The 27993-nt window shown below is 44.7% G+C and overlaps 1 protein-coding gene across 2 annotated transcripts in view; it reads left to right on the top strand.

The window, feature by feature from the left end:
- The window catches only part of LOC143959300 (putative E3 SUMO-protein ligase RNF212), a 75832-nt gene that overhangs the window by 24322 nt on the left and 23517 nt on the right, over positions 1-27993 (top strand). For both annotated transcript variants that reach the window (XM_077467983.1, XM_077467982.1), the window contains 4 exons: positions 11816-11890; positions 15918-15974; positions 23298-23347; positions 25538-25602. In XM_077467983.1, the coding sequence (XP_077324109.1) occupies positions 11816-11890; positions 15918-15974; positions 23298-23347; positions 25538-25602 (247 nt within the window). The remainder of the gene's footprint in view (positions 1-11815; positions 11891-15917; positions 15975-23297; positions 23348-25537; positions 25603-27993) is intronic.

The raw sequence follows: 27993 nt of genomic DNA, 5'->3' as shown, positions 1-27993 counted from the left end.
TATTTTTTATTTCAGGCTTCCCAGCCTAGAGGTGAGATGTGGGGTCATATTGACCCCCCAGATTTCACTGTAAAGAGGACCTGTCATCCCATATTCCTATTACAAGGGATGTTTACATTTCTTGTAATAGGAATAAAAGTGATCAAAAATATATTTTTGGGAAAAAAAATGTCAAACTAAAATAAAGTAAAATGAACAATAAAAAAATAAAATAAAAATTAAAGCGCCCATGTCCCCATGTGCTCGCATGTACCACACATGTGAGGTATCGCTGAGAATGTTAGAGCGAGAGCAATAATTCTAGTCCTAGACCTCCTCTGCAACTCAAAACATGTAACCAGTAAAAAAATATTTAAAGCGTCGCCTATGGGGATTTTTTAAGTAGCGACGTTTGGCGCCATTCCACGGGCATGTGCAATTTTGAAGAGTGACATGTTTGATATCTATTTACTCAGCATAACTTCATCTTTCACTTTATGCAAACATTGGGCTAACAAGTGGTTAATAATAGAGCTTGCAGTCAGTAGTGTTAGGAGATAGTGCGTGCTGTCTGCGTGCTCTGTACCCAGTACATACCGCTATAATATAGGGCAGGCCCCTACTTTCAAACATCCAACTTACAAACATCTCCTACTTGCAAACGCAAGGAGACAGCAGCAAGTGAGATGAAAAAAGATGGACGACAAAACAAAATTATACAGGGGTGATAACCCTTCCCTGTTTTCCAAAAAGCTTAAAGATATTTTTTTTGACTGGAGCTACACTTTAAAAATGTACCGGTTGAAAATGACAAACAGATTCAACTTAACACAACAAACCTACACAGTCCCTGTCTTGTTTGCACCGCCTGTATACTGCTGTTCTGAGTATATAGGGCCTGGGGGCCACACGCATTTCCTTTTTTTAATATGGGTACGGGGTTCCCCTTAATATGTGTACAAGACCCAAATAGGCTGGTAATGGGCAGGGAGGGCTACCCATGCCATTTTTCTGAATGATTTTCAACCATATTGCAGGAACCAGATATAACATTAAAACCGCAAGCAGTTTTAAATGGTGTTATTTCCGTTTAATGTCATTTTGTGCAGGGACTGTTCTAAACACGGGAAACACGTGGCATTTCACAGGCATACTACAGACACCCCCCAGGCACCATATTTAAAGGAATATTTCACTTTTTTTTTTTTTCACTTTAATCGTCATTAACCACTTCAGCTCCGGACCAATAAACACCTTAAGGACCAGAGGTCTTTTTGCAATTTCGCACTGCGCTGCTTTAACTGGTAATTGCGCGGTCATGCAATATTGCACCCAAACGAAATTTGCGTCCTTTTCTTCCCACAAATAGAGCTTTCTTTTGATGGTATTTGATTGCCTCTGCGATTTTTTTTTTTTTTTGCGATATAAATGGAAAAATAGCGAAAATTTTGAAAAAAAAAGATATTTTCTTCTTTTTGTTATAAGAAAAATCGAATAAACTAAATTTTAGTCATACATTGAGGGCAAAATTTATTCAGCCACATGTCTTTAGTAAAAAAAATGTCAATAAGCGTATATTTTTTGGTTTGCGCAAAAGTTATAGCGTCTACAAACTAGAGTACATTTTCTGGAATTTACACAGCTTTTAATTTATGACTGCCGATCTCATTTCTTGAGGTGCTAAAATGGCAGGGCAGTACAAATCCCCCCCCAAATGACCCCATTTTGGAAAGTAGACACCCCAAGGAAATTGCTGATGGGTATGTTGAGCCCATTGAATATTTATTTTTTTTGTCCTAAGGGATTGAATAATGACAAAAAAAAAATAAAAAAATTTTTTTTACAAAAAGTTGTCACTAAATGATATATTGCTCACACATGCCATGGTTATATGTGGAATTGCACCCCAAAATATATTCCGCTACTTCTCCCGAGTATGGGGATACCACGTGTGTGGGACTTTTTGGGAGTCTAGTCGCGCACGGCACCCCGAAAACCAGTCACCACCTTCAGGATTTCTAAGGGTGCAAATTTTTGATTTAACTCCTCACTACCTATCACAGTTTCGAAGGCCATAAAATACCAAAATAGCACAAAACCCCCCAAAATGACCCCATTTTGGAAAGTAGACACCCCAAGCTATTTACTGAGAGGCATGTTGAGTCCATGGAATATTTTATATTTTGCCACAAGTTACGGGAATATTACAAACTTTTTTTTTTTTGCACCAAGTTGTCACTAAATGATATATTGCTCACACATGCTATGGGCATATGTGAAATGACACCCCAAAATACATTCTGCTGCTTCTCCCGAGTACGGGGATACCACATGTGTGGGACTTTTTGGGAGTCTAGTCGCGCACGGCACCCCGAAAACCAATCACCACCTTCAGGATTTCTAAGGGTGCAAATTTTTGATTTAACTCCTCACTACCTATCACAGTTTCGAAGGCCATAAAATGCCAAAATAGCACAAAACCCCCCCAAATGACCCCATTTTGGAAAGTAGACACCCCAAGCTATTTACTGAGAGGCATGTTGAGTCCATGGAATATTTTATATTTTGCCAAAAGTTGCGGGAATATTACAAACTTTTTTTTTTTTTGCACAAAGTTGTCACTAAATGATATATTGCTCACACATGCTATGGGCAGAAGTCAAATTACACCCCAAAATAAATTCTGCTGCTTCTCCCGAGTACGGGGATACCACATGTGGGGGACTTTTTGGGAGCCTAGCCACGTACGGGACCCCGAAAACCAAGCACTGCCTTCCGGATTTGAATATAAAATGCTATAAAAAACAAACTAACCAGAGTCACCCGTAACACTTATACGGTGATCAGTGGTGAAAGGGTTAACTAGGGGCAATCAGGGGGTTCAAATTTTTATTAGGTAGTATATGGGGGTCCCTGGCGCTATATAAAAACCTGACGGGGAACCTAAATAACTAACTGGCTAACCAGCGTCACCAGTGACACTTATACTGTGATCGCTGGTGAAAGGGGGTGAAAGGGTTAACTAGCAGCAATCAGGGGGTTAAAACCATTATTGGGTAGTATATCGGGGTACCTAGCGCTATAAAAACCTGGCGGTGAACCTAAAAAAATAACTAGCTACCTAGCGACACTAGCGACACTGATGCAGCGTTCAGAAAAATTATCGCTTAGTGACACTGGCAAAAGGGGGTGAAAGGGTTAACTAGCGGAAATCAGGGGGTTAAACCCATTATTGGGTAGTATATCGGGGTACCTAGCGCTATAAAAACCTGGCGGTGAACCTAAAAAAATAACTAGCTACCTAGCGACTGTAGCGACACTAATGCAGCGATCAGAAAAACGATCGCTTAGTGACACTGGCAAAAAGGGGGTGAAAGGGTTAACTAGCGGCAATCTGGGGGTTAAAACCATTATTGGGTAGTATATCGGGGTACCTAGCGATATAAAAACCTGGCGGTGAACCTAAAAAAATAACTAGCTACCTAGCGACACATGCAGCGATCAGAAAAATGATCGCTTAGTGACACTGGCAAAAGGGGGTGAAAGGGTTAACTAGCGGCAATCAGGGGGTTAAAACCATTATTGGGTAGTATATCGGGGTACCTAGCGCTATAAAAACCTGGCGGTGAACCTAAAAAAATAACTAGCTACCTAGCGACTGTAGCGACACTAATGCAGCGATCAGAAAAACGATCGCTTAGTGACACTGGAAAAAGGGGGTGGAAGGGTTAACTAGCGGCAATCTGGGGGTTAAAACCATTATTGGGTACTATATCGGGGTACCTAGCGATATAAAAACCTGGCGGTGAACCTAAAAAAATAACTAGCTACCTAGCGACACATGCAGCGATCAGAAAAATGATCGCTTAGTGACACTGGCAAAAGGGGGTGAAAGGGTTAACTCTAGGGGCAATCAGGGGGTTAAATCTTTATTGGGGGGTGATAGGGGGCTACCCTGGACCTAACACTAACTGTCCTGACAGTTTTTACTGTCACAACTGACACTGAATGCATTGATCAGTAAAGAAATGATCAATGCAATCAGTGACACTGTGACTGGGGGGGGAGGGGGGGCGGGGGGGGATCGGGGGGCGATCGGGGGGGGGGATCGGGGGGGGTTTGTGTGCCTGTGTGTACCTACATGTCAGTGTAGTGTTGGTGCACACTTACTTTTACTCTTCTCCTCGTAGTCCGGTCAAAAAGACCGCCCCGAGGAGAATGACATCACTTCCTCCTTCCTGTGTAAACAATACACAGGGGAGGAAGCTTCTCATTGGCCAGGAGCGATCCAGAGGGGGTGGCCGAAAACCAACGGCCATCCCCTCATCACGGAGCGCTCCTGGACCGAATCGGACCGCCGTAAACAGCGGGAGGGGGTCCGATCGGACCCCCCACCCGCTGGAAGGCAATCACGTAGATGTACGTGATTGTGCCTGCCTGTGCCATTGTGCTGACGTACAATGGCAATACGGCGGTCCTTAAGTGGTTAAAATCACTGCTCCCGCCAAAACGGTAGTTTTTAAAACTTTTTTTTGCAGTGACCCATGTCCCTTGAGGCAGGAGGCAGGTCGCCAAACCCTTTTTAGCACACTATCTTGCATATTAGCCGTTAAAATTAGCACTTTCCAATTCGAACGTTCGAGTCCCATAGACTTCAATGGGGTTCTAACGTTCGTACCGAACGCGGGGGTCGTTCGCAAGTTCTGGTGCGAACCGAACCGGGGGGTGTTCGGCTCATCCCTAGTCTCCTAAATGAAACTTATAAAAGATATAGTGAACCACTTCTCCCCCTCCTATTAGATACCCTGAATGTTGCAGTTGGATCTGGCAATCTTCCCCAATCCATGCACGAGGCAGTCATAGTGGTCATAGCCAAGCCTGGCAAGGACCCATTGCTGCCCGACTCAAATAGGCCCATTTCACTTATAAATTCAGACATTTAACTATCGACTAGGGGTCTGGCCACCAGACTGGCAGGGGTTGTATCAGGTCTGGTAGCTTTGGACCAGTCTGTTTTTTTTCCCGGCTCGGTCTACTGCCCTCAACATGCGTTGTTTGTTCCTGAATCTCCAGTTACCTGTGGATAACCCTGGAAATAGGGCGGTGTTCTCCCTTGATGCTGCCAAGGCCTTTCACAGTGTTGAGTGGAAATACCTTTGGGCAGTACTGAGAAAATTCAGGGTTGGAAAGACCTTTCTGGCTTGGGTGCAGCTCCTGTATGCAGCTCCCTGTGCTAGAATATGAATTAATGGGATCTTGCCTGGGGGGGTTTCCATTGCACAAAGGCACTAGGCAGGGGTGTCCACTTTTGCCCCTCCTTTTTGCCTTGGCATTGGAACCACTAGCGGCTATGTTCAGAACCTCATCGGACATTGTGGGGTTTCGTCGGGGGGAGAGGGAGGATAAAATCTCCCTCTACACAGATGACACTTTGATATATCTGGGGGATACAGTTGGTTCCTTGGAGGCTGTTATGCTTCTCATAGAGAGATTTGTGCAGTACTCTGGATTTACTATTAATTGGCATTAATTCTCCCTCCTATTGCTAGACCCCTAGATTCTCTCATACCGGACTGGGCGGCTCAGGTGGAAGTAGTTCACTCCTTTCGATATCTGGGTATTGAGGTGACTGGGAACCCTAGAGACTATATCTCATTAAACATGAAACCTATTCTACAAACATTCAAACATAAATGTGCTAGCTGGTGCAAGCTTCCTCTATCAGTTTCAGGAAGGGCAAATCTTATCAAAATGGTGTGGGCGCCGCAGCTATTTTATGTCCTTCATAACGCACCCATTTGGATATCTGGCTATTGGTTTGCTCGTATAGAGTCCCAATATAGAGCATTAATATGGAAGAATGGAGTGGCCTGCATTAAATTAGCTACCTTACAATACCCTAAAGATCAGGGAGGAATGGCTGTCCCGCATTCTTTCACCTATTTCTTGGCTGCACAACTGCAGCACTTTGCAGGGTGGGATTTATCAGTGGTAGCAGACCCCTCCTGGACCTTCTTTATTCACTCCCTTGTGTCCCAGATGGAGATGGGCCTCCCAGGGGGCTCCTCCAGCGTGTCCGACTGTCCACTTGCTCTGGAGACTCTGGAAGGAGTTGAAGAAGCACCTGGGCATTGAGGGCTTCCTGGACTGCACACCCATTTGGGGTAATAGGTCCTACACTGAATTCGAGAAACTGCTAGACCATTCCATCTGAAAAACTGTTGGGACCAAGTAGATGTTGCAGTTGTTTGATGGTGCGGTGGTGAAGTCCTTTCTTCAGTTGAACGGAGTTCCCCTCATTACCATATTTCTATTTTATTAATATTATTTATTATTATTTATTTTATGTATTTATTTATTTATTATTTATTTATTTTATTTACAACTGTGGCATGCCATGAGAATTCAAGGTAGATGCTCTGTCGTGCGCCTTGACAACTTTGACTTTCTTCCCTCTATCTTTGTTACTGTGAGTAAGAAGGGGATTATCTCTCGTATTTATACTTGCCTACTAGCCCATATTAAAGCTCCAGACCTGCTGCCCTGTAGGGAAAAGTGGGAAACTTTGATGTTGACCCTAAAGATGGGGATAGATGGGAACAGATTCTGGCGACTGATCCCCTAGTTTTCTGTCTCTGCGGCTCACAAGCTATCCCACTTGTTTATTCTCCATAGGGTGTATAGGACTCCAATACAATTGTACAAATGGGGAAGGGCAGACCCGCCCCCCCCTTCTTGTGTCTGAGGTTTCGGCTGCATCAGGGTACTCTGATTCCACTTTCTTTTGGAAATTCCCTAAATTAGTACGCTACTGTAATGAGGTCACCGAGACCATTAATAAAGTTTACCACTTACAGTTGCCAGTGGATCCGATTACTTGTCTGTTGGGTGGTCTTGAGGAGGAGCTCTATCCTCCTACCTATGTTGTCTTGATTCGATTGTTTTATCTTGCTAGAAAGTTGATTGCGAGGTTCTGGCTCTCTGCTGGAGTACCCACGTCTGCCCAATGGATACAACAGGTGAATACAATACTTGCTAGGAAAAAAAAATGCATACCAGCACAGAAATGTGGCTGGCAAATTTACCAGAATATGTCAGGAATGGCTGGAGAACCCGTTCAATTAGTTGTCACCAGACTGCTCCAGGTCTAGGTATGAAAGCAAGAGTACGTGGCTCTTGAATTTCCGGTCAGGTATGGAGATACAGATTGGCACTTTACCTAATGTGGATGCTGCTTTGGGAGTCACTTTCCTGTTTGGGACGCCATTCTCTCCTTGCACATTTACGGATGGTACACATGTCAAGGGATGTCTGTTCTCAGATATCCGAGTTATTGTTTGTTCGTTTGTTTAAACATTAGTTACTATATATGATATTACATTTGTTGTGCAACTGGTTTTATTCTACCTCAATGTATCACATTGTACATAATACTTTTAGTACACTATGCCCTTTTATAATTGTATGTACCTTGGCTAACTTTATGCACAGTAAAATATTTCTTTCTGATTAAAAAAAAAAAAAAAAAAAAATAGAATTACTTTTTTACTCCTGTGACCCACAGTCAGCTGATGGGGCAGAGCTGAACCAGGCTCTTAAAGGATCTTGACAATATTGTTGGGGTCTACCCCGTTGCCCGATTGACAGCTGGCTCCACCTTTCAGCACCTGGGCAAGAGCCAGTGCCAGCTGTGCCTGGCCCCTCCCTGGCACTCCAGTGAGCACAGGAGGAGCAAAGCGGAGAGCGGTAACTGACAGTCACTGCTCTCTGATCTGAGAAGACAGAGTACTGAGTAGTCATGTGAACGCTCAGGTCTTAAAGTCGGTGAGGGACAGCTGTAGTATCATATAAATGCTGCAGCATGAAGGTGAGCATGGGTGTTTTTTTTTTTTTTTTTTTTAAAGCCCATATGTCTCCTGTTACTTGACTTTCTGGGTCATCTTTGTCTGTGGTCTTCTCCTGGTGGTGGGTAGTCCTCAATAATGCAAAGAACATAAGGATTTCAGGGGTTCCCCATGCATTATTATACTGTGAACAACGATGGGTGTCTTTCAACTCGGAAGACGAGGGACATCTTGTTATGAAGAAGAGTTACAGCTTTGGACAGATCTGGATTAAGGGCTAATTCATACCACCATCCCTACATTCAGCGTGCTTTTCCACATGCATGCTTACATGTGCTTTGCATTTGAAATGCATTCCATTATATATATATATAAATTTTTTTTTTTTTTTTTTTTTACTTAAAAAGTTTTTTTTAAACCCTTCACCCTGTTTTTTTTTTTTTTTATGTTGCTCTCCCCTGCCTCCTCCCCCTTTCCTATAACAGAATTGCAAACAATATTTTTTCCCCTTAAAGTCTAAGTCCTTGGATTTCGACATCACTCTTCCCAGGAGGAAGCTTGTGGGCTCTCATGCATGCACAGAAACTGCATGGATGTCTGCCAGTGGTGTATCTACACATGCGGGGTCCATCACATGTGCAGACACACCACAGGAGTCTACCAGGTCCCGTTGACCTGGCACAGATCCCTGTGGTGTGTCTGCTACACATGCGCTGGAAAAGTGGAAACTAATTCAAGGTGGCAGCGCCAGAGATGAGGCGCATAGGGAGAACTTTCCCTACAAGCAAGACAATGCTGGATTCCATTGTCTAGTATGTATGTTTTTTTTCGCCTTTACACAGGGACCATTTTTAGCATTTAAAAATATTATTTTTGATAGTAAGAGTAGAGTTTTTCTTTAACCACTTGCCAACCAGCATTGTACCAGTACATTACTGGATTGGAAGGGTGATATCTTGGTCACCGCTGCAACTGCAAGAAGCCACTGGATTACTTTTACAAGTTGCAGAAAGGGGTCCCACCCCCTCCCGCTGCTTTTGTCAGGCTCTCCTATGCAATCAGGGAGTCCGGTAAGAATGCAACCAGCGGCATCCTGTTCCTGGGACACAGTGAGAGGAACTGATGTTGTTCCTCCCAACCAGAAGCAATGAGATTTCATCTATTATTATTATTATTATACAGGATTTATATAGCGCCAACAGTTTGCGCAGAGCTTTACAATGTTAGGGCAGACAGTACAGTTACAATACAGTTCAACACAGGAGGGATCAGAGGGCCCTGCTTTTTAGAGCTTACAATCTAGGAGGGAGGGTCGAGTAAAACAAAAGGGTGAAAACTGAGGGGGATGATCTAATGAAGAAAATTTAAAGTACAGTTGTTAGGTGGAGGCAGGGTAGGCTTCTCTGAAGAGAAACATTTTCAAGGTTCGCCTAAAAGTGGACAGATTTGGAGATAGTCTGACAGATTGCGGTAGGGAATTCCAGAGGATGGGAGAGGCTCGGGAGAAGTCCTGGAGGCGAGCATGGGAGGTGGTGACGAGGGAGCTAGAGAGCAGGAGGTCTTGGGAGGAACAAAGAATCCAAGTAGGTTGGTATTTTGAGATTAGGCTAGGGATGTAGCTGGGGGCAGAGTTGTGGATGGCTTTGTAAGTTATTGTTAGTATTTTGAATTTAAGTTGTTGGGTGAATGGCAGCCAATGGAGGGATCGGCAGAGAGGGGTAGCAGACACTGAGCGGTTTGTAAGGTGGATGAGTCTGGCAGCAGCATTCATGATGGACTGAAGGCTATTTAAAGGTAAGCCAATGAGGAGGAAATTGCAGTATTCGAGGCGAGAGATAACCAGGGAGTGAATCAAGAGCTTTGTGGTTTCATTGGTTAGGAAGGGACGTAGTTTGGAGATGTTGCTGAGGTTGAGGGGGCAAGCTTTGGAAAGGGATTTGATGTGTGGCCAAAAGGAGAGTTCAGAATCCAGGATAACACCTAGCACCCTGGCATGTGGGGATGGGTAGATGGTTGTGCCATTGCAAGAGGGATGTCCCAAAGCTTTTGATAATGCTGCACTTTGATGATAAAACGCGTCAAGCCTGAAGTCACATCCAGCACGGACGTTAAAAACGCGCTGGTCTGCAGACCACGTTATTCAACAGATACCGATAGCTGCATGGGGACATTTTTTTACCAAAGATTTTTATTAAAGCTGTACACACCTTTTAAAGGAGCTATTACTATAAGATGCCTTAGCCGAATAAAGGTTTTTAAAGGATCTTACACTATGAGGAGACCTCTGTTTGTATATTCCATTCCCGCACACCCCGGATTTTGAATGCCACCATAGGAGGCCAACCCATACAGTGGAAGGGTCCAGAGATAATCGTAGAGGGATAGGTTCCCCCCTCAAGAAACCTAAAGCACAGATGACTCTTCTTGCCATACGGCAGAGGAGTCCAACCATCTGGTGGAATTACAATCACCTTTGGAGCACGGAGCACCAAGCACTTTGTCTTGCTATGTTTGCACATATCATCACGAGTCACTTTACCATTTAAATGAAGTCACTATTATTAGATAATAAAGTAACATTAGAGTTATTAATTCATAGCTTGCTACTCAGTCACGATTGTCATTTTGGATATTCACCAGTGTATTTATTGAATAAGTACATAGCTTTCATTAGGTAGATGTGGGGTGGGGTAAGCGCTGTTTAGTTCATGTTAGATATCTATTCACTCGGCATAACATCATCTTTTATATTTTGCCAATCCAGTGGGTGTTATATTGTGTTTTTGTGCATTAAAATTTCACGAAAGTGTATTTGTTCCAAAAAAATTGCATTTGAAGAACCTCTGAGCAACAACCGTGTAACGTAAAAAAAATTGCAACTGTGGTGCACGCGACTTCTCAGTTTCCTGAGCCATTGTAATGGTGCAGGAAGTTTAGGTAATTCTCTTGCAAAGGGCATTTTATTTAGTATTGTATTATCCTTTATTGATAAACCATTAGATATTATCGGAGAGCAGGCTGACATTGTTTAGCTTTTTCTGCATGTATAAATATGTAGAATGGCAATCACTCATTTGGTGTCTAGAGCAGTATTTCTCAAATGGTCTAAAATGGGGTCCCCTCCTTCGCATCAGAGTCCCCAATCAATCTAGGAGCCACCTCATTATCCCCCCCCCTTCACATCAGAGTACTTAGCCCACTCCCTTTCACATTAGAGTTCTCAGTCCCCAACCTTTCACATTCGAGCTCTCAGTCCTCCACCTTTCACATTCGAGCTCTCAGTCCTCCACCTTTCACATTCGAGCTCTCAGTCCTCCACCTTTCACATTCGAGCTCTCAGTCCTCCACCTTTCACATTCGAGCTCTCAGTCCTCCACTTTTCACATTCGAGTTCTCAGTCCTCCACCTTTCACATTCGAGCTCAGAGTTCCCCCACCTTTCACATTCGAGCTCTCAGTCCTCCACCTTTCACATTCAAGCTCTCAGTCCTCCACCTTTCACATTCAAGCTCTCAGTCCTCCACCTTTCACATTCGAGTTTTCAGTCCTCCACCTTTCACATTAACATTCTGAGTCCCCCCTCCCCTTACCCCTTCACATGAATGTTGCCAGTCTGTTCCCCCCCTCCCCCACCTCTTTCACATTAAAGTTCTCAGTCCCCCCTTTAAAATCAGAGTCCTCAGAACCCACTCCCCCCATCATTCACATGTCTCCTACCTTCCAGTCTTCACCACATCACGGGTGTGTCAGCCTGGCAGTGGGTGAAAGGCAAAGGTCTAGACAGAGACAGACTTCCATTCCCCTCTGACAGCTGGGACTGCTTTGAATACCCCCCGGATTAGCGCCTGCACCATCCAAAGGCACGACGCTGTGCAAAATTAGGTTTGAGAAAAACTGGCCTAGGATTTAGTTTTGTAAGCTTGGTTAATGTGCTGCTGCATCCTCTATAAAAATATAACAGAATGGGCATGATGCCTGTTTCCACCTTCACAGACAAACCCGGATATCAAAATGCTTTTTATGGACATTAAGGTGCTTTGCAGCAACTACTCTAAGGAGTTCACACAGGTAAGTTGGATTTCACAAATCTGTTCATATCAGTTATTTAAATATACATAATCTTGGTATCTGAAATCACTGGAATGCATGCCTAAAACGTATCTATAGTCAAAACCTTTTCAGTTTTTATTTTAGTTTTGGATAGATTGGGGAAAGGTTAGAACCCCTGTCTGGATTTACTACTATCCGATGCTCTGTTAATGAGATTTCCCCTCACTTTCTGTTCTTTCTTTTACCAGATGGGAAGTAAAGGAAAATCTGCAACAAGGAAACAGACAATTAGAAGCTGGAAGGGGCTCTAGAATTCCCTTTCTTAAAGCAGAGTTCCGCCTTGGGGAACAAAAAAATTTAAAGTCAGCAGCTACAAATACTGCAGCTGCTGACTTTTACTATATGGACACTTTCCTGTCCAAGAAGCCCGCGATGTCAGCACCCCAGCCGATCTTCGGATCGAATGTCGTGTGCAGCCGCCGCCATTCCATGTAAGGGAACCCGGAAGTGAAGCCTTTTCGGCTTCATGGACGGTTCCCTTCGGCGCTTTCTGATTGGCCCGGCAGCGGAAGAAGAGGGAGGGGGCATTCCGGCAGATTGGGCCACGGCCCGGTTTCCCGGAAGTGGGGAAGGGGACCTGTCAAAAACGGATCCCCATTCCCCCCTCCCCCCTGAAAGGTGCCAAATGTGACACCGGAGGGGGGGGGGATGACAATTAAGCAGAAGTTCCACTTTTGGGTGGAACTCAGTTTTAACATAAAGCCCAACTCCAGGCAAATAAAAAAGTATTGCTGGCAGTGGAGCTGTGCCCGCGCTGCAGAGTTTAATTGCTTGTTAATGCTTAGGGAAACAATGCGGCCCTTTTCAAATGGGTAGACCGATTAGGTCCCCCTGTCAGTTTTTTTAGGCTGACCTGATCAGACCATCCATTGTACCCAATGTAGCGGCGGACACCTGCCAAAAAGCCGATCCTATCTGCTAAAAACAGACAGTTGGGATCCGTTCCCCATCCGTCTAGCACAGGGGTCTCCAAACTATGTCCCCACAGTTGTTCAGGAACTACAATTCCCATCATGCCTAGTCATGTCTGTGAATGTCAGAGTTTTACAATCCCTCATGGGACGTGTAGTTCAGCAACAGCTGGAGGGCCGTGGTTTTGAGATCCCTGCTCTAGCGGATTGGAGCAGATGGCCATTGGGTAAAAACGCACAGGCGGTCCATTTACATCCCAGCAGCCCATAGAAGACAGTGGGCTGTGTCCACTCTGCATAAGCTCATAGTTACGTACTTAGTCTGGTTAAAAAAAAAAGACACAAGCCAATCTAGTTCAACCAATAAAAGGGAAAATAAATATATATATATATATATATATATATATATATATATATATATAATCTCATACAATGCTATATACACAATCCTATACCCACAGTTGATCCAGAGGAAGGCGAAAACCCCAGCAAAGCATGATCCAATTTGCTCCAGCAGGGGAAGAATTCCTTCCTGATCCCCCAAAAGGCAATCGGATAATCCCTGAATCGACTTTACCTATAAATGTCAGTACACAGTTTTATGAAAGAATCCAGGCTTTTTAAAAGCAATCTACTGAGCTGGCCTGAACCACCTCAGAAGGCTCTTACTGTGAAAATGTGGAACAGACTCCCACAAGAGCTGCATAATCTGTCCACTGATCCCATGTGAAAGGGGTCTAAAAGGAGATATACTTAACCGATCCTCCTGGTCCCCGCAGCATCTGCACTCCCGCACTCCACCTGTTTAGGATCCTAATGTCATCAAGACCAGTGCAGGGTCCAAAGCCCTGCACTGTATATGAGGATGCTGAAGTCCCCCGATGGATCATGGGGGTGTGCTGCATGCTGGAGGAGCAGAGGGTCAGGTCGTTATTAACTATTACAGGTTAAAGTGGTTGTAAACCCTTACAAACCACTTTGACCTACAGGTAAGCCTAGATTAAGGCTTACCTGTAGGTCCAAGAAATATCTCCCAAACCTATACGGTTTAGGAGATATTTGCCCGAAGACAGCCACCGCTGTCTACGGCACATGCGCCGTAGACAGCGGCGCGCAGGCACACTGAGCGTGGCATCGTCGATCACGAAGATGCCGCGCAATGCCACGCGTCTCGGCTCCCGTGCGCATGCGCGGGAGTGACGTCATCGCTGCTCCAACGAATCACAGCGCCGGAGCAGCGAGACCCACGGAGACCCACCAAAAAGATGGACGCTCGGAACTACAGTGGACAGCGGTGACTTCGCTGGCTCCTGTGTCAGGTAAGTGACACATAATGGGCTACTATGCGATGCATAGTAGTCCATTATGCTTTGCCTTTGCAGGGATTGAAAGAGGAAGTAAACTCATCAGGGTTTACTTCCTCTTTAATTAGGATACTATTAACCCTTGCAGTGTGAGCACAGCCCCACATAAAAGGATATTATTTTATTTGCTCGGAGTTGGGCTTTAAAAAAAACATTCTGTATTGCTGTTCCAGAACTTCCTTTACTCCCTCTCTGGTAAAAGGTTGTCCCCAGGACAGTGAGTAGGAGAAAATCTGTCGAAGGGCCAGTTCACACCATGTGTCTGCAATAACACACGTAATACTGCAATGCGCATTAAGTGTGCTGGTAAGATGCGTGTGTCAGAAACCATGAATCAGACTGAGACAGAAGTACAGTTAAATCACACTTGATTTATAATAATAATAATAAAAGGTAAACAGAGTAAACTTAGTCAAAACATAGCCAGAGTTCAGGAACCAGAACGGATAGTCAGACAAGCCAAAACGTCAGAGAGCCAGAAGGAATGTCAGCCAAGCAAGTCTTTAACAGGAACACAGGTGAGAATACTGCAGCTGCTGACTTTTATAATAAGGACTCTTACCTGTCCAGGGCACCCACGATGTCGGCACCCGAGGCCGAACCGTCCCTCGTTCCTTGGATGCTATGACTAAGCACCGTGTTTGGTGTGAAACATGTCAACGGCTGTGCAGTTAGTCTGTACATTAGCCTGGATGCTATGATTTTAATCATATTTTTATGCAATAAAGTTGAATACTTTGGAGTGCGGCTATCCAGCTACATTTTTTCATTTTGATTCCTGTTGCAAACAGAGCCGGCACCCTGTGGATTGTTGAGACAGCTGCTTTGGGAAAGGTCATTACTTTGGAGTGGTAATCTTTTTGTATCCTTGGATGCTGCCGCCGCCATCTTCGGTAAGGGAATCAAGAAATGAAGCGTTGCAGCTTCACTTCCCGGGTTCCCTACTGCGCATGTGCGAGTCGCGCTGCTCAATCCGAATGGTCCCTGCTGTCTCTGGGACCTGTGTGTGTCCCAGCGGACAGCGCAGTGGGGCGGGAAGAGGCGTAGACTCCCGTGGGAGTCTATGCCTGGAAGTGGGTGCAAATACCTTTCTTAGACAGGTATCTGCAACCCCCCTCCCCCCTGAAAGGTGCCAAATGTGAGGAGGGGAGGGTTCCAAAAAGCTTTAAGTAGGTAGGACCGATGAGCAGAATCATCACTAGGTGAGTCACTGTGGAGAGATAGGAGCTAGCAATTAGCCGACAGCTGAGCGGCCAGCTCAGAGAAAGAAGGGCTGGGCGCAGCCCTGACAGTGTGTCATGCATTCTAAATGGCACACAATGGATGGCTTGCTCTCAGCTGATGTCACAGAGGCTCCGGGCTATTGAAGAATCCCAACCATATTGTCGGGATCCACCCATCTGTCTGATTGAAAGCTGCCTCTGCCCCCTTGCCCTGGTGGAGCCAGCTGTGCCCACCCCCTCTTCTGCATGGCCTGCTAGTGAGCACTAATCTCCAGTCTGAGCAGACCAGTCACATGATCACTGACTTGAGTATGTATGTTTATTTATTTTTTAATAGCCCCAAACTTCTCCTTTTAAATCTATGAAAAATAATTAAAAAAAAGTATGACATGGGGGTGCTGGAATTTTATCTCTGTATGACAGGGCCTTGGCTAGAAGAATCCTTGCAATATTTGTTTCAGTTTGTAACATAAATATTAATTTGCAGGTATTAGAGTTTCAGGATAGCCATAGACGCAGGTTGCTAGCACATTACAAAGGAAAGGTAAGTCCCAGCACAGGCTGTGTAACAGACAATGTTTACGGTGCTTACTGTCTCTAGCAATGAAATATTAAGCAAACTTAATTATATTTTAGGCTTCTGTAAAGGCAATTTTTCAAGTAACTACTCATTCGCTAAATGCTAAAAATACCAGTCAGTGGGGGTGCTTATAAAGGACAGCTGTTATGAAAAGTTTATTTAGATGTCTGCCTATTGCCCACCATTTTGCTTTGTAACATGCAGAGTGCAGAATTCAGGAGCACTCTACGTACAGAGTGCAGAGTTCAGGAGTGTGCTACATACAAAGTGCAGAGTTCAAATGTGCACTATGTACATAGTGGAGAGTTCAGGGGTATGTTATATACAGAGTGTAGGGTTCAAGTGTGCACTATGTACATAGTGCAGAGTTCAGGGGTGTGTTACATACAGAGTGCAGGGTTCAAGGGTGCATTATATACAGATTGTAGAGTTTAGCTCTCTTCCACCACTCCTTCCCTCTACATCCACATCTCCCATCCACCTCTCCTCAGCTCTGACCTCTGTACACACTCCTTCCCCCACTGCCCTCATTTTCTCCCCCCTCCCATTAAAAGCTCCACCATCCTTCACATATCTTACCATTGCTAGTGTATTAATCTGTACCACCCGGCCAGCTCTATAAACTCCTCGCAAACTGTAGGCGGCACTCTGCAGCAAGATCATCCCGTCTGTGATGGTACTGTACCCAGAGCATCTCCATTTTCCTCGTCACCACCCTCCACTCAGTGGGAGCTGCTGGGAGACAAGCTGTCACTGGTAAATATAAAGGCAACGTTTGTGTTTACAAGTGACAGTGGTGAGCGAGGAGCAGAAGGCCAGAGAGGGGGGTAGCGGAACGGCGCTCCGCCAAGTTTCAGCTAAAAAAAAAAGGCCTGAGAACATGAAAATGTAAATGTATTGGGCCCACCTGTATGCCATTGCCCTTTTTGTTATATGCTTCTAGATTAAAAATGTTGTAATCCTTTTTTTTTTTTCTCCTTTTTGTATCAATATTTTTGGAGAAATTGGGTAAAGTTTTCTGTGTTGTAGAAACAAAGAGCAAAGGAAATGACCAAAGTACATTTAGGTCCATTATAATGTGCCTCATAATGATTTTCTAGTTAATTGACTAGTGATTTTCTTTAGTAAAGCTGACCCTCACCCAGCAAAAGCTCATCCTCTTTCTTCCCCCAGGCTCAAACACATTTTCAGCTTATTTTTCTTTCCAGGGAGCTGGTAACTTTTTTTGACAGGTACCTGCTCCTACTTCCTCAATCCTTGCCTAGGCGAGGACAATGTCCGTTTGACAGGACCACTCTTACTGCACTATCGTGCCTCACATATGTGCAATGGGGAACCAGCTGTGGGACATCAGAAAGCGACAGCCGGCTCCCATATTCAAGCTGGTAGTGCCGAATTACCAATGCCCATCAAAGAATCAACTGGAGTGAAGGACATGGCTGGACTCTCCATGGTGTCATGGTCTGGGATCAGGCTTGGAGGGCAGTGGCTATAGCAGTAAAGGTTCACTCAGTAATCAGCTGGATAAATGCAGAAGCAGATCACCCAAGGCACGGTGTTAACGCACTCCTTGCTCTTCATCAGAGCTCCTGATGGTGGAGATGGGTTTTGCTGCATGCTAACACCAGATCGCTGTCCTCTGGATAGCCTCACCAGGTAGATAGCAAGCAAAGGTCAGGTAGCAGGTAGAGAACAAGCAAGAAGCATAGTCGATGTACAAACCAAAAGGCCTGTAGTGAGTAGTAGCTGGCTGGGAACAGGCGGAAGCATAGTCGATGAATAAGCCAAAGTCAGTAACGAGTAGTAGCTGGCTTAAATGGGGTGGAAGCGTAGTTGATGAACAAGCCAAGGTTGGTAATGAGTAGTAGCTGGCTTGGATAGGGTGGAAGTGTAGCTGTTCAACAAGCCAAGGCCAGTAACAAGTAGTAGCTGACTTGGATTAGGTGGAAGCCTAGTCATCTTAGAAGCCAAAAGTTTGGTAACGAGTAGTAGCTGGCTTGGAACAGGTGGAAATATAGTTGATGAATGAGCAAGGCTGGAAACGAGTAGTAGCTGGCTGGAATCGGGCAGAAGAGTATTCAATGAAAAAGCCAAGGATTGGTATGGAAAGATAAGGACAACAGTAAGCCCTTGTACACACGGTCAGATATTCCGATGGGAAATGTCCGATCGGACCCTGTTGTCGGATAATCCGACAGTGTGTGGGCTCCATCGGACTGTTTCCGTCGGAATATCCGACGGACCAAGTTTTAGAGCTGGGCTATAAAACTTTCCAACAACATGATCCGATCAGACTTTGTCCAATCGTTTGTAGAGAATTCCGATCGGACAAAGTGCCACGCATGCTCAGATCAAATTCCTAGACGAAAGCTATTGGCTACTAGCCTGAACGTAGTCCCGTCGTAACAAAATAACGTCATCACATTCTGAGCGATCAGATTCTCCGACAACTTTGTCCGACCGTGTGTATGCAACACAAGTTTCGGACAAAATCCATCAGACAAAATCCGACGGATTTTGTTGTCGGAATGTCCGACCGTGTGTATGGGGGCTAAGATATAGGTTGGAGAGAGCACGATGGTCTTGCAAATAAGATGTGCAAAGACATTGCCTAAACAGGAAATGGGAGAAGCAAAAAGCTCAAGGTTCAACAGAGTCAAGGTAGAAAGCAGGAATCGCCAAGGCATCAGACTGGGAGGTGGCACAGTAAATAGAGCCACAGCCAGACAACCACATCCCAGGTTTCAGATCTAGATCCTGACCTATGGGCTGATATCTGTTTCCTAAAAGTTGGCAGCTACCATATTTGTAGCTGTTGACCTATTTTTTTATGTATTTTTTACAAACAAGCTGAAGTTTCTAAGTACAGACATACATACAGTAATGCAGACAAATTCCACATACAGATAGGACAATATAGGATTAGCATTGTAGCAAGAGTGTGGAGTCATTTTGAGAAATCCTTGAGGTTTTCAAAGTGGACACAACAGTTAATACTCTACCATAACCCACCATCCGCTGCATGCAACCTGGGCCAGCCTGTTCATGAGGAATTACTGTCTTCCTTTTTCATTGCAAAACATCTAGCCAGCTATTCCCTGGTGATTTACATAAATAGACTTTTTAAAGCATTGTGTGATGCAAACTTTCCTTAATTGAGAGGTAAACTTTGATTTACCAATGGAATTTACCAAAGATTTGGAGCAATGTCCCTCTGTCCCTCATTCCTCCTCATTTGTCTAGGGTTGCCACCTTTTTTTTACGTCAAACCCGAACACTTTAGCTGCGCACGGCAATTTTTTTTTTTTTATAGTATAAACTATACATCTATTTTGCTACTAAATAACATTTCTAATCATATGAAGTTAAGAACAAGAGTCCCCCTTTACATCAGAGTCCACAGAGTTCCCCTTTTACATCTGAACTCACAGAGTTCCCTTTCACTGTAAGGGAGAACTCTGCAGGCTCTGATGTAAGGAGAACTCTGGGGCCTCTGATGTAAGGGAGAACTCTGGGGCCTCTGATGTAAGGGAGAACTCTGCAGGCTCTGCTGTAAGGGAGAACTCTGCAGGCTCTGCTGTAAGGGAGAACTCTGCAGGCTCTGCTGTAAGGGAGAACTCTGCGGACTCTGCTGTAAGGGAGAACTCTGCGGACTCTGATGTAAGGGAGAACTCTGCGGACTCTGATGTAAGGGAGAACTCTGCGGACTCTGCTGTAAGGGAGAACTCTGCGGACTCTGCTGTAAGGGAGAACTCTGCGGACTCTGCTGTAAGGGAGAACTCTGGGGACTCTGCTGTAAGGGAGAACTCTGGGGACTCTGCTGTAAGGGAGAACTCTGGGGACTCTGCTGTAAGGGAGAACTCTGGGGACTCTGCTGTAAGGGAGAACTCTGGGGACTCTGCTGTAAGGGAGAACTCTGGGGACTCTGCTGTAAGGGAGAACTCTGGGGACTCTGCTGTAAGGGAGAACTCTGGGGACTCTGCTGTAAGGGAGAACTCTGGGGACTCTGCTGTAAGGGAGAACTCTGGGGACTCTGCTGTAAGGGAGAACTCTGGGGACTCTGCTGTAAGGGAGAACTCTGGGGACTCTGCTGTAAGGGAGAACTCTGGGGACTCTGCTGTAAGGGAGAACTCTGGGGACTCTGCTGTAAGGGAGAACTCTGGGGACTCTGCTGTAAGGGAGAACTCTGGGGACTCTGCTGTAAGGGAGAACTCTGGGGACTCTGCTGTAAGGGAGAACTCTGGGGACTCTGCTGTAAGGGAGAACTCTGGGGACTCTGCTGTAAGGGAGAACTCTGGGGACTCTGCTGTAAGGGAGAACTCTGGGGACTCTGCTGTAAGGGAGAACTCTGGGGACTCTGCTGTAAGGGAGAACTCTGGGGACTCTGATGTAAGGGAGAACTCTGGGGACTCTGATGTAAGGGAGAACTCTGGGGACTCTGCTGTAAGGGAGAACTCTGGGGACTCTGCTGTAAGGGAGAACTCTGGGGACTCTGCTGTAAGGGAGAACTCTGGGGACTCTGATGTAAGGGAGAACTTTGTGGACTCTGCTGTAAGGGAGAACTCTGGGGACTCTGCTGCAAGGGAGAACTCTGGGGACTCTGCTGTAAGGGAGAACTCTGGGGACTCTGCTGCAAGGGAGAACTCTGGGGACTCTAATGTAAGGGAGGACTCTGACATAAGGGCTGCTCTGGGAACCCTGATTTAAGTGGGAACACTGAGAACTCTGATGTACGGAGAGGACTCTGATATAAGGGGAAAAACTGTGGCATCTGGTGTAAAGGGGAACTGTGATGTTAGGGGTGCTCTGAGAACCCTAATTTACCTTAGTGTACTGGCAGTAAAGAGAAGGGGGGAGACTTCAGTCACAGACAGGGATGGATGGTGAGCTCACTCACCCCTTGGCAGTCAGCACCTCTCATCCAGATGTATCTGAGACTGCTAGACTTCAAATTCCCACCCCCAACTTACTTTCCTTTTCTGAGGCACATCACCGGGGATTGGAGTGTGGGCAGACACAGAGGGGTAGGGGTGGGGGGAAGAGGTGCAGATCGAGCCCTCTCTCCTCTCCCGTCTGCGTGTTTGGAGAGGGGTTGTTAGTGTTGGCTTTGGGCAGTGTGAAAGAGTGTAACAGACACTCTCAGCTTAGACAACTGCAGCCAGCAACCCTGCTGGGAAGCCATAGTCCAGTCTAAATAATGTGTCCGGGTTTCAAGCAGTCTGAAACCCGGACACATGATTCCAAACCTGAACTGTCCGGGTGAATCCTGGACAGGTGGCAACCCTACATTTGTCCCTCATTTTGGTCTGATCTATATAGATGTATATTAAATGCATGTTTTCTCTTTCAAAAAGTGTTTCCGAGTGCTAAACCTTTCATCAAAATTCTAAATTGTTGCATTTTTGTAAATCTTAAAAGCCAATATAAAGGAATAATAGTGGTAAAAAAAAAGCCCTTGTGGTTTTGATCTTTTTTTCAGTTAATTCTCCTTTAAGGGGGTGTGGCAGGGGGCAGGTCCTATGCCTACATACATTTTATTAGTAGGTGTCCCTCATTCCCATCTCACAATGTTGGGAGGTATGTACTGCTGATGAGAAAAGTATTAGCAGTGCTAAAATAATAGCATTTTCCATGTTCTGTGTACTGTGGGTGACCAGATATAGTGAAGACAGGGGCCTGTGTTTAGTAACACTTTAAAGCCTAAAGCCCTGTACACACCATACGAACATGGGAAGTAAAATTTCCTCCGAACGATCTGACGATTTTCGGATCGTTAGTATGGTGCTTTTGAAACCCAATTCAGATTTTTTTTTCGTACGCTAAAAGTTGAATGTGCAAACTATAAAATTTTTGTCGGATGTGAACACAACGTCTGATTTTCGTTGAATTAGTACGGTTTTCGTCCGAAAGAAAGCGTAAGGGCAAGACTACGCATGCCCAGAAACTTAAAAATACATACAAAACTGTTCAACACATTATGTCACTTCTGAAGTTGTATTCTGTCATACGAGGATTTTCGTATGGTGGGTAACCTCTTCACTTTCAGCGTGAGACTAGCATGCAACAAAAAACGGACCACGGTCGTCTGAAAATCTGACTGTGTGTACGAGGCTTAAGTTTAGCCAAAAAATGTTGGCTGCAAATTTAGTTGAATTATTCCATCCATTCCCCCCCCCCCTACCCCCACTGCTGTAATCATCCAGTGCCCAGGGGCGGACTGACCATTCGGCCACTCGGGCACTGCCCGAGGGCCCCGTGCCACTAGGGGGCCCCATTAGGGTTGCCAGCTTCAGTAAAACCAGGGAAAGTATGTAAAAAAGTAGGGACATCTGTCTCTGAAATGTCCCTTACCGACATCCTTTTGATCTAAAAATCCAAAGATTATAGCTTCCCCACCTCTCCAGTACCTTCTCAGCCAATAGAAACATGGCTGTGTATAATGTGTGATTGTATACTGTGTGTGTGTGTTTGTGTATACTGTGTGGCCCCATAATGTCTGATTGCCCAGGGTCCCCATGAGTTGTCAGTCTGCCCCTGTCAATGCCATAGGGGTTAAAGCGGAGGTCCACCCTAAAGTGGACCTTCCGCTCATCGGAACCCTCCCCCCCCCCTCCGGCGCCACAATTTGCACCTTTCAGGGGGGGAGGGGGCTGCAGATACCTGTACAGTACAGGTATCTGCACCCACTTCCGGGATAGCTCTCTGCGGAAAGGGGCGTTTCCGCAAGTGCCCGCCCCTTTCCGCAAGTGCCCCGCTGCCTGCTGGGAAACACACAGATCCCAGAGGCAGCGGGGACCGTCCTTATTGCTCAGCGCGACTCGCGCATGCGCAGTAGGGAACCGGGAAATGAAGCCGAAAGGCTCCATTTCCTGATTCCCATACCCAAGATGGCGGCGGCAGCGCCCGAGAGACAATCTAGAGATCGGCTTCGGGTGCCGACATCGCGGGCGCGCTGGACAGGTAAGTGTCACTATTTTAAAAGTCAGCAGCTGCAGTATTTGTAGCTGCTGGCTTTTAAAAAAAAAAAAAAAAAACGCGGAGTCCCGGCGGACTCCCGCTTTAATAGAGCCTAAGGACTTGTCATGTATACTCATCAAGAGTGCCAACCCTTTACGTCTATTTCCTCTATTTGTAGAAGCTGTACTATAGTTTCCATGAATGAAATGTGATCTGTGAATGGAGGAATTTCTCAATACAACAATAATTCCTTTGTAGGACAAAGCAGCACGCCCAATGTAATGTACAATGTATATTCAGTTTAATGTGTAAATCTGTAAATATTTTTAGAAAGCAAAGTTGGAAGAGACAGTGAAAGAATTGACCCAACAATTACAAAGGTAATTATTTTAACCTGCTCCTCTCAAGAACTAAGCTTAATTTAAAGTTCTGTGCATGGTTACATTAAATTTTTAATTTTTTTAAAGTGATGTTAAAATAAAATTCAAGTATGTGTTCCTGAATTATTATTAAACCCAAAAACATAAAATGTAACTGCTTATCAATCCTAAGATGTGGTGGCTGCTTTTATTTATTTTTTTGGATTTTTTCCACTTAATTTTCACCTGGTGAACCGGCCATTAACACTTTGGTGTCTCCACTCTGGATGGAGGGGTAACAGAGACACCTTTGGACAGCAGCATTGTCAGTCTGGGAGGAGGAGAGTGTTAGATGGACTTGGCTAACAAATTAAAGCTGAACTCCAGCTAACACTTTTTAACCTGTTAAGGACCACCCGGCGCATATATACTGCGTCAGGGCGACCCTCCTATGTGAAATCACACACCTGTACGTGATTTTGTGCATAGGGCCTGGAGTGCGTGCGAGCGCGCCAACCAGCGACACGCTCGTGAGCCAACCAGCGGGTCCAGTGGACGCAATGTCCGCAGGGATTGGCCGATTGTTCTCAGGAGAGGCAAACTGATCTGGGGGTGTCATTAACTTTGTATTGACACCAGCAGCGGTTCGCAGAGGGCAGTGTAAACCACCGGCGATTCAGGTGCCATGCGGGAACCCATACTGGATTCAGAGGGTTTCCCGCATCGCACCAGTGTGAGCCTGAAAGAATGCTGTGGTATCTGCCTCCACCGGCTTGTCTTCTTCCCGTAGTTCATCTTGGTGCCATCTCTTCCCCAGGTAAGCGACGCACGCGAATCCAACCATCCACATGATGTAAAAGAAAACGTAATTCATCAGACCACCTTCTTCCATTGCTCTATATTCCATTTCTGATGCTCACATGCCCATTGTAGGCAATTTTGGCTGTAGACATGGGTCAGCATGTGCACCCTGATGGGTCTGCAACTACACAGCCCCATACACAACAACCTGTAATGCTCTGTGTGTTCTGACCAGGGGCGTTGCTAGGTCTACAAAAGATCTGGAGCTAGAGCCCATAGCAGTGTAGTAAAGAAAGTCATACACTTGGGCGGGCATACACATGTATATAATATACGTACGTAAGTGTGTGTGTATATATATCCCCATAGAGCCCCCACACTTACATCAGGGTCCCCGGAGAGCCCCCCTCCCCTTGGGGACCCCTGCAGAGACTCAAGGCTATCAGCCCCAAATTTGGGGCTATAGCCCCAAAAGCCACCCCCTAGCAACGCCACAGGTTCTCACACCCTTCTATCAGAACCAGCATTAATTTTTTCAGCAATTTGAGCTCCAGTAGTTCTCCTATTGGAAAGGAATACACAGGCCAGCCTCCCCCCCCCCCCCCCCCCCCACTTGCCTCAATGTGCCTTGGTCGCCCATGACCCTGTCACCAGTTCACCGGTTTTCCTTCCTTGGACCACTTTTGCTCAGTCCTGACCACTGCAGACTGGGAATATCCCTCAAGAGCTGCATTTGTAGCGTTGCTCTGACCCTTTTTTATTCTCTAGGGTGTCTGAAAAAAAAAATATATATAGTGTATGGGGGTTCTAAGTAATTTTCTTGCAAAAAATAATTATTTTAACTTGTAAACAACAAGTGTCACAAAGAGGCTTGGTCCTTAAGTAGTTAAATACTTACACTTGCCCATGATTTCAGCTTTCAATACAACAACTTCAGGGACAACATGTTCGCTTGCTGCCTAATATATCCCACACACTTTCAGGTGCTATTGTCACGAGATAATGAGTATAATTCATGTTACCGTTCTGTGGTCATAATGTTATGACTGATGTATTTGTTCCACATTGTCAGCTGCTTCCTTCCTCACCTCCCTATGCTTTACCATCTCCAGTATTTATGAGTACTATGCGTTTAACTTTTATGAGTCCTGTGTCCATTGATTGTAGCTTTTATGTGTAGCGTAATAAAGATGTGAGTAAAGGAACAGCAGCCCCATCTGTATTATGAAAGAATGCAATATATCGGATGTTAGCACCATTGATTGAAATTGCCAGGGGAGATTGGGAATGTCAGGTTTACTAGTACAATTCCAAGTTTTCTACTTTGCAATGCCATAGTACCCTGTGATGACTATACCTTTGATTTCTGATTTAGAATAAATAAATGGTTTTCTTTTTTTTAAATTATAGCATAAGATCTTCTCAGTCATATAATCAGTTGCCACCTTCAAGTGCATTACTGGATTTTGGTACTGGTAAGTAAATTTGACCAAACAGAACAATGTGCAGCTTACTAACATTGTACAGAGGGGCAGTATGTCCTGCGGAAATGAACACGGTACTATGGGAGAAAAAAAAAAGTCCACAATATGGAAATTATAGCAATATCAGTCAACTAAGATGTACCCAACAAATCTGCATGCACTGCATTTATTCTTGGGACAATGAGACAGAACAATGCAGGATTGGATGAAAATTTTCAGTCCTAACTAATCATGGGGCCCTTTAAGGGAGATGCCATAGAGATATCTGCTGTAGTCATTCCTGCATAAGGTTACAGTCAGATGAGTGATTAGCACACCCGGAGATTTCCAGCGTCAGGAATGACAGGTGTGTCTGTGGCCGCTAAGCCCATATAAAACAATCACAGGCTGGAGGCAGCCGCAGCTATTCATTTTCCGAGGGGAAGAGTATTCTATTTTCCAGGGGAAAAGATGATTTCAATTCCCAGGCAAAGAGCTGTCCATTTTCCAGGTGAAAAAGTATTCAATTTCCCAAGCGAAGAGTGTTCTATGTTTCAGGGGAAGTGTATTCCATTTTTAAGGAGGGAAGTATTCCATTTTCTGATGGAAGAGTGTTCCATTTTCCAGGGAAAGAGCCGTCCATTTTCCAGGTGAAAAAGTATTTGATTTCCCAAGCAAAATGTGTTCTATGTTCAAGGGGAAGAGTATTCCATTTTACAAGTAAAGAGTATTCCATTTTACAGGGAAAGAATTCACTGATTCCATTTTACAGGGAAAGAGTATTCAATTTTTGGGGGGGAAAGTATTCCATTTTCCGGTGAACGAGTTTTCCATTTTCCAAGGGCAGAGTATTCCATACTTCAGGGAAAGAGCATTCTGTTTTTTGGGGCAAGAGTATTCCATTTTCCAAGGGAAGAGCATGGCCTTTTCCTGGGGATAAATATTCAATTTTTGAAGGAAAGAATATTTAATTCTATTAATAAGGAAAGAATTTAAATATTTAATAAGGAAAAGAATATTTAATTCTCTGGGGGAAAAGTAAGTATTAAAAAAAGTAAGATAAGTATTCCATTTTCCAAGGGAAGAATATTTAATTCTCTGGGGGAAAAGTATTCCATTTTCTAGGGGAAAAGTATTCCATTTTCTAGGGGAAAAGTATTCCATTTTCTAGGGGAAGAGTATTCCATTTTCCAGGGAAAGAATATTCATTTTTTGGGGGGAAAAGTGTTCCATTTTCCGGTTTAAGAGTTTTCCATTTTCCAAGGGAAGAGTATTCTATTTTCTGGGGCAAGAGTATTCCATTTTCCAAGGGAAGAGCTTTTTATTTTCCTGGGGATAAGTATTCAATTTTTTAAGGAAAGAGTATTCCATTTTCCAGGGGAAGAATATTTCATTTTCTGGGGAAAGAGCATTGTATTTTCCGGGGGAATAGTATTCAATTTCCCAAGGGAAGAGCATTCCATTTTTCAGGGGAAGAGCATTGCTTGTTCTGTGGGAAAAGTATTCAATTTTCCAATGGAAGAGTATTCCATTAAGAGTATTCCATTTTCCAGGGAAAGAGTATTCCATTTTCCAGGGGAAGAGTATTCCATTTTCCAAAGGAAGAGCATTGCGTGTTTCGTGGGAAAAGTGTTCAATTTTCTGGGGCAAGAGTATTCCATTTTCCAGGGGAAGAGTATTCCATTTTCCAGGGGAAGAGTATTTCATTTTCTAATGAAAAAGTGAAGAACTTTTAAAATGTAGGAATCATGGCGTAAGCCCACTCCTCCCCCTCTCTCCCTGTGGAAAAAATTGGTGAACGACAGCCTGCCTCTCTACAAGGACTGCTATGTTAATAGAGGTTGCCCGCAAAAATATGACAAGGTCTGGTCCAGCTGGCTGGCGGATGCCTCCACGGCCTCAGACCCATAGCCTACTTAACGCATTTTCGTTTGTAAATGAATAGGAATATGCACTAGTGGAAATGTTGTATGTCTGAGTAGCATGGTTTAGTCCTGAGTCATCCTACTGCACATGGAGTCGGCTCTTTGTGGCCGGTGAGATGCCTTGAATTCTCCGACATGTTTTTTTATGTAATGCACTGTCTTATATTGCAACTCTTTACACGTCACGCCTGTAACACTAATCGTGACCAATGTATGTGTTTTTGTTTTTGTTTTTGTCTGTCTTGTTTTGCTTTTGGTTACTTGTTCACTGTCTGAAATTCCAATAAACAGATTTGCAAAAAAAAAAAAAAAATGTAGGAATCATATCATTTTTAGTATTTCCTATAAAGGCGTGTAAGAGGTGTTTTCTGTTATGCCGCGTACACACGACCGGACTTTTCAACATCAAAAGTCTGACGGAATGATTCCGGCAGACCATTCGATCGTGTGTGGGCTGCAGCGGACTTTTGATTTGCAA

This window comes from Lithobates pipiens, unplaced genomic scaffold, assembly GCF_037356315.1.
Source record: "Lithobates pipiens isolate NorthernLeopardFrog02 unplaced genomic scaffold, aLitPip1_a1.2 Scaffold_7, whole genome shotgun sequence".
In the NCBI taxonomy this organism is placed as follows: Eukaryota; Metazoa; Chordata; class Amphibia; order Anura; family Ranidae; genus Lithobates; species Lithobates pipiens.
Note: the sequence above shows the minus strand (reverse complement) of the source record. Positions and strands in the feature narration are given on the sequence as shown.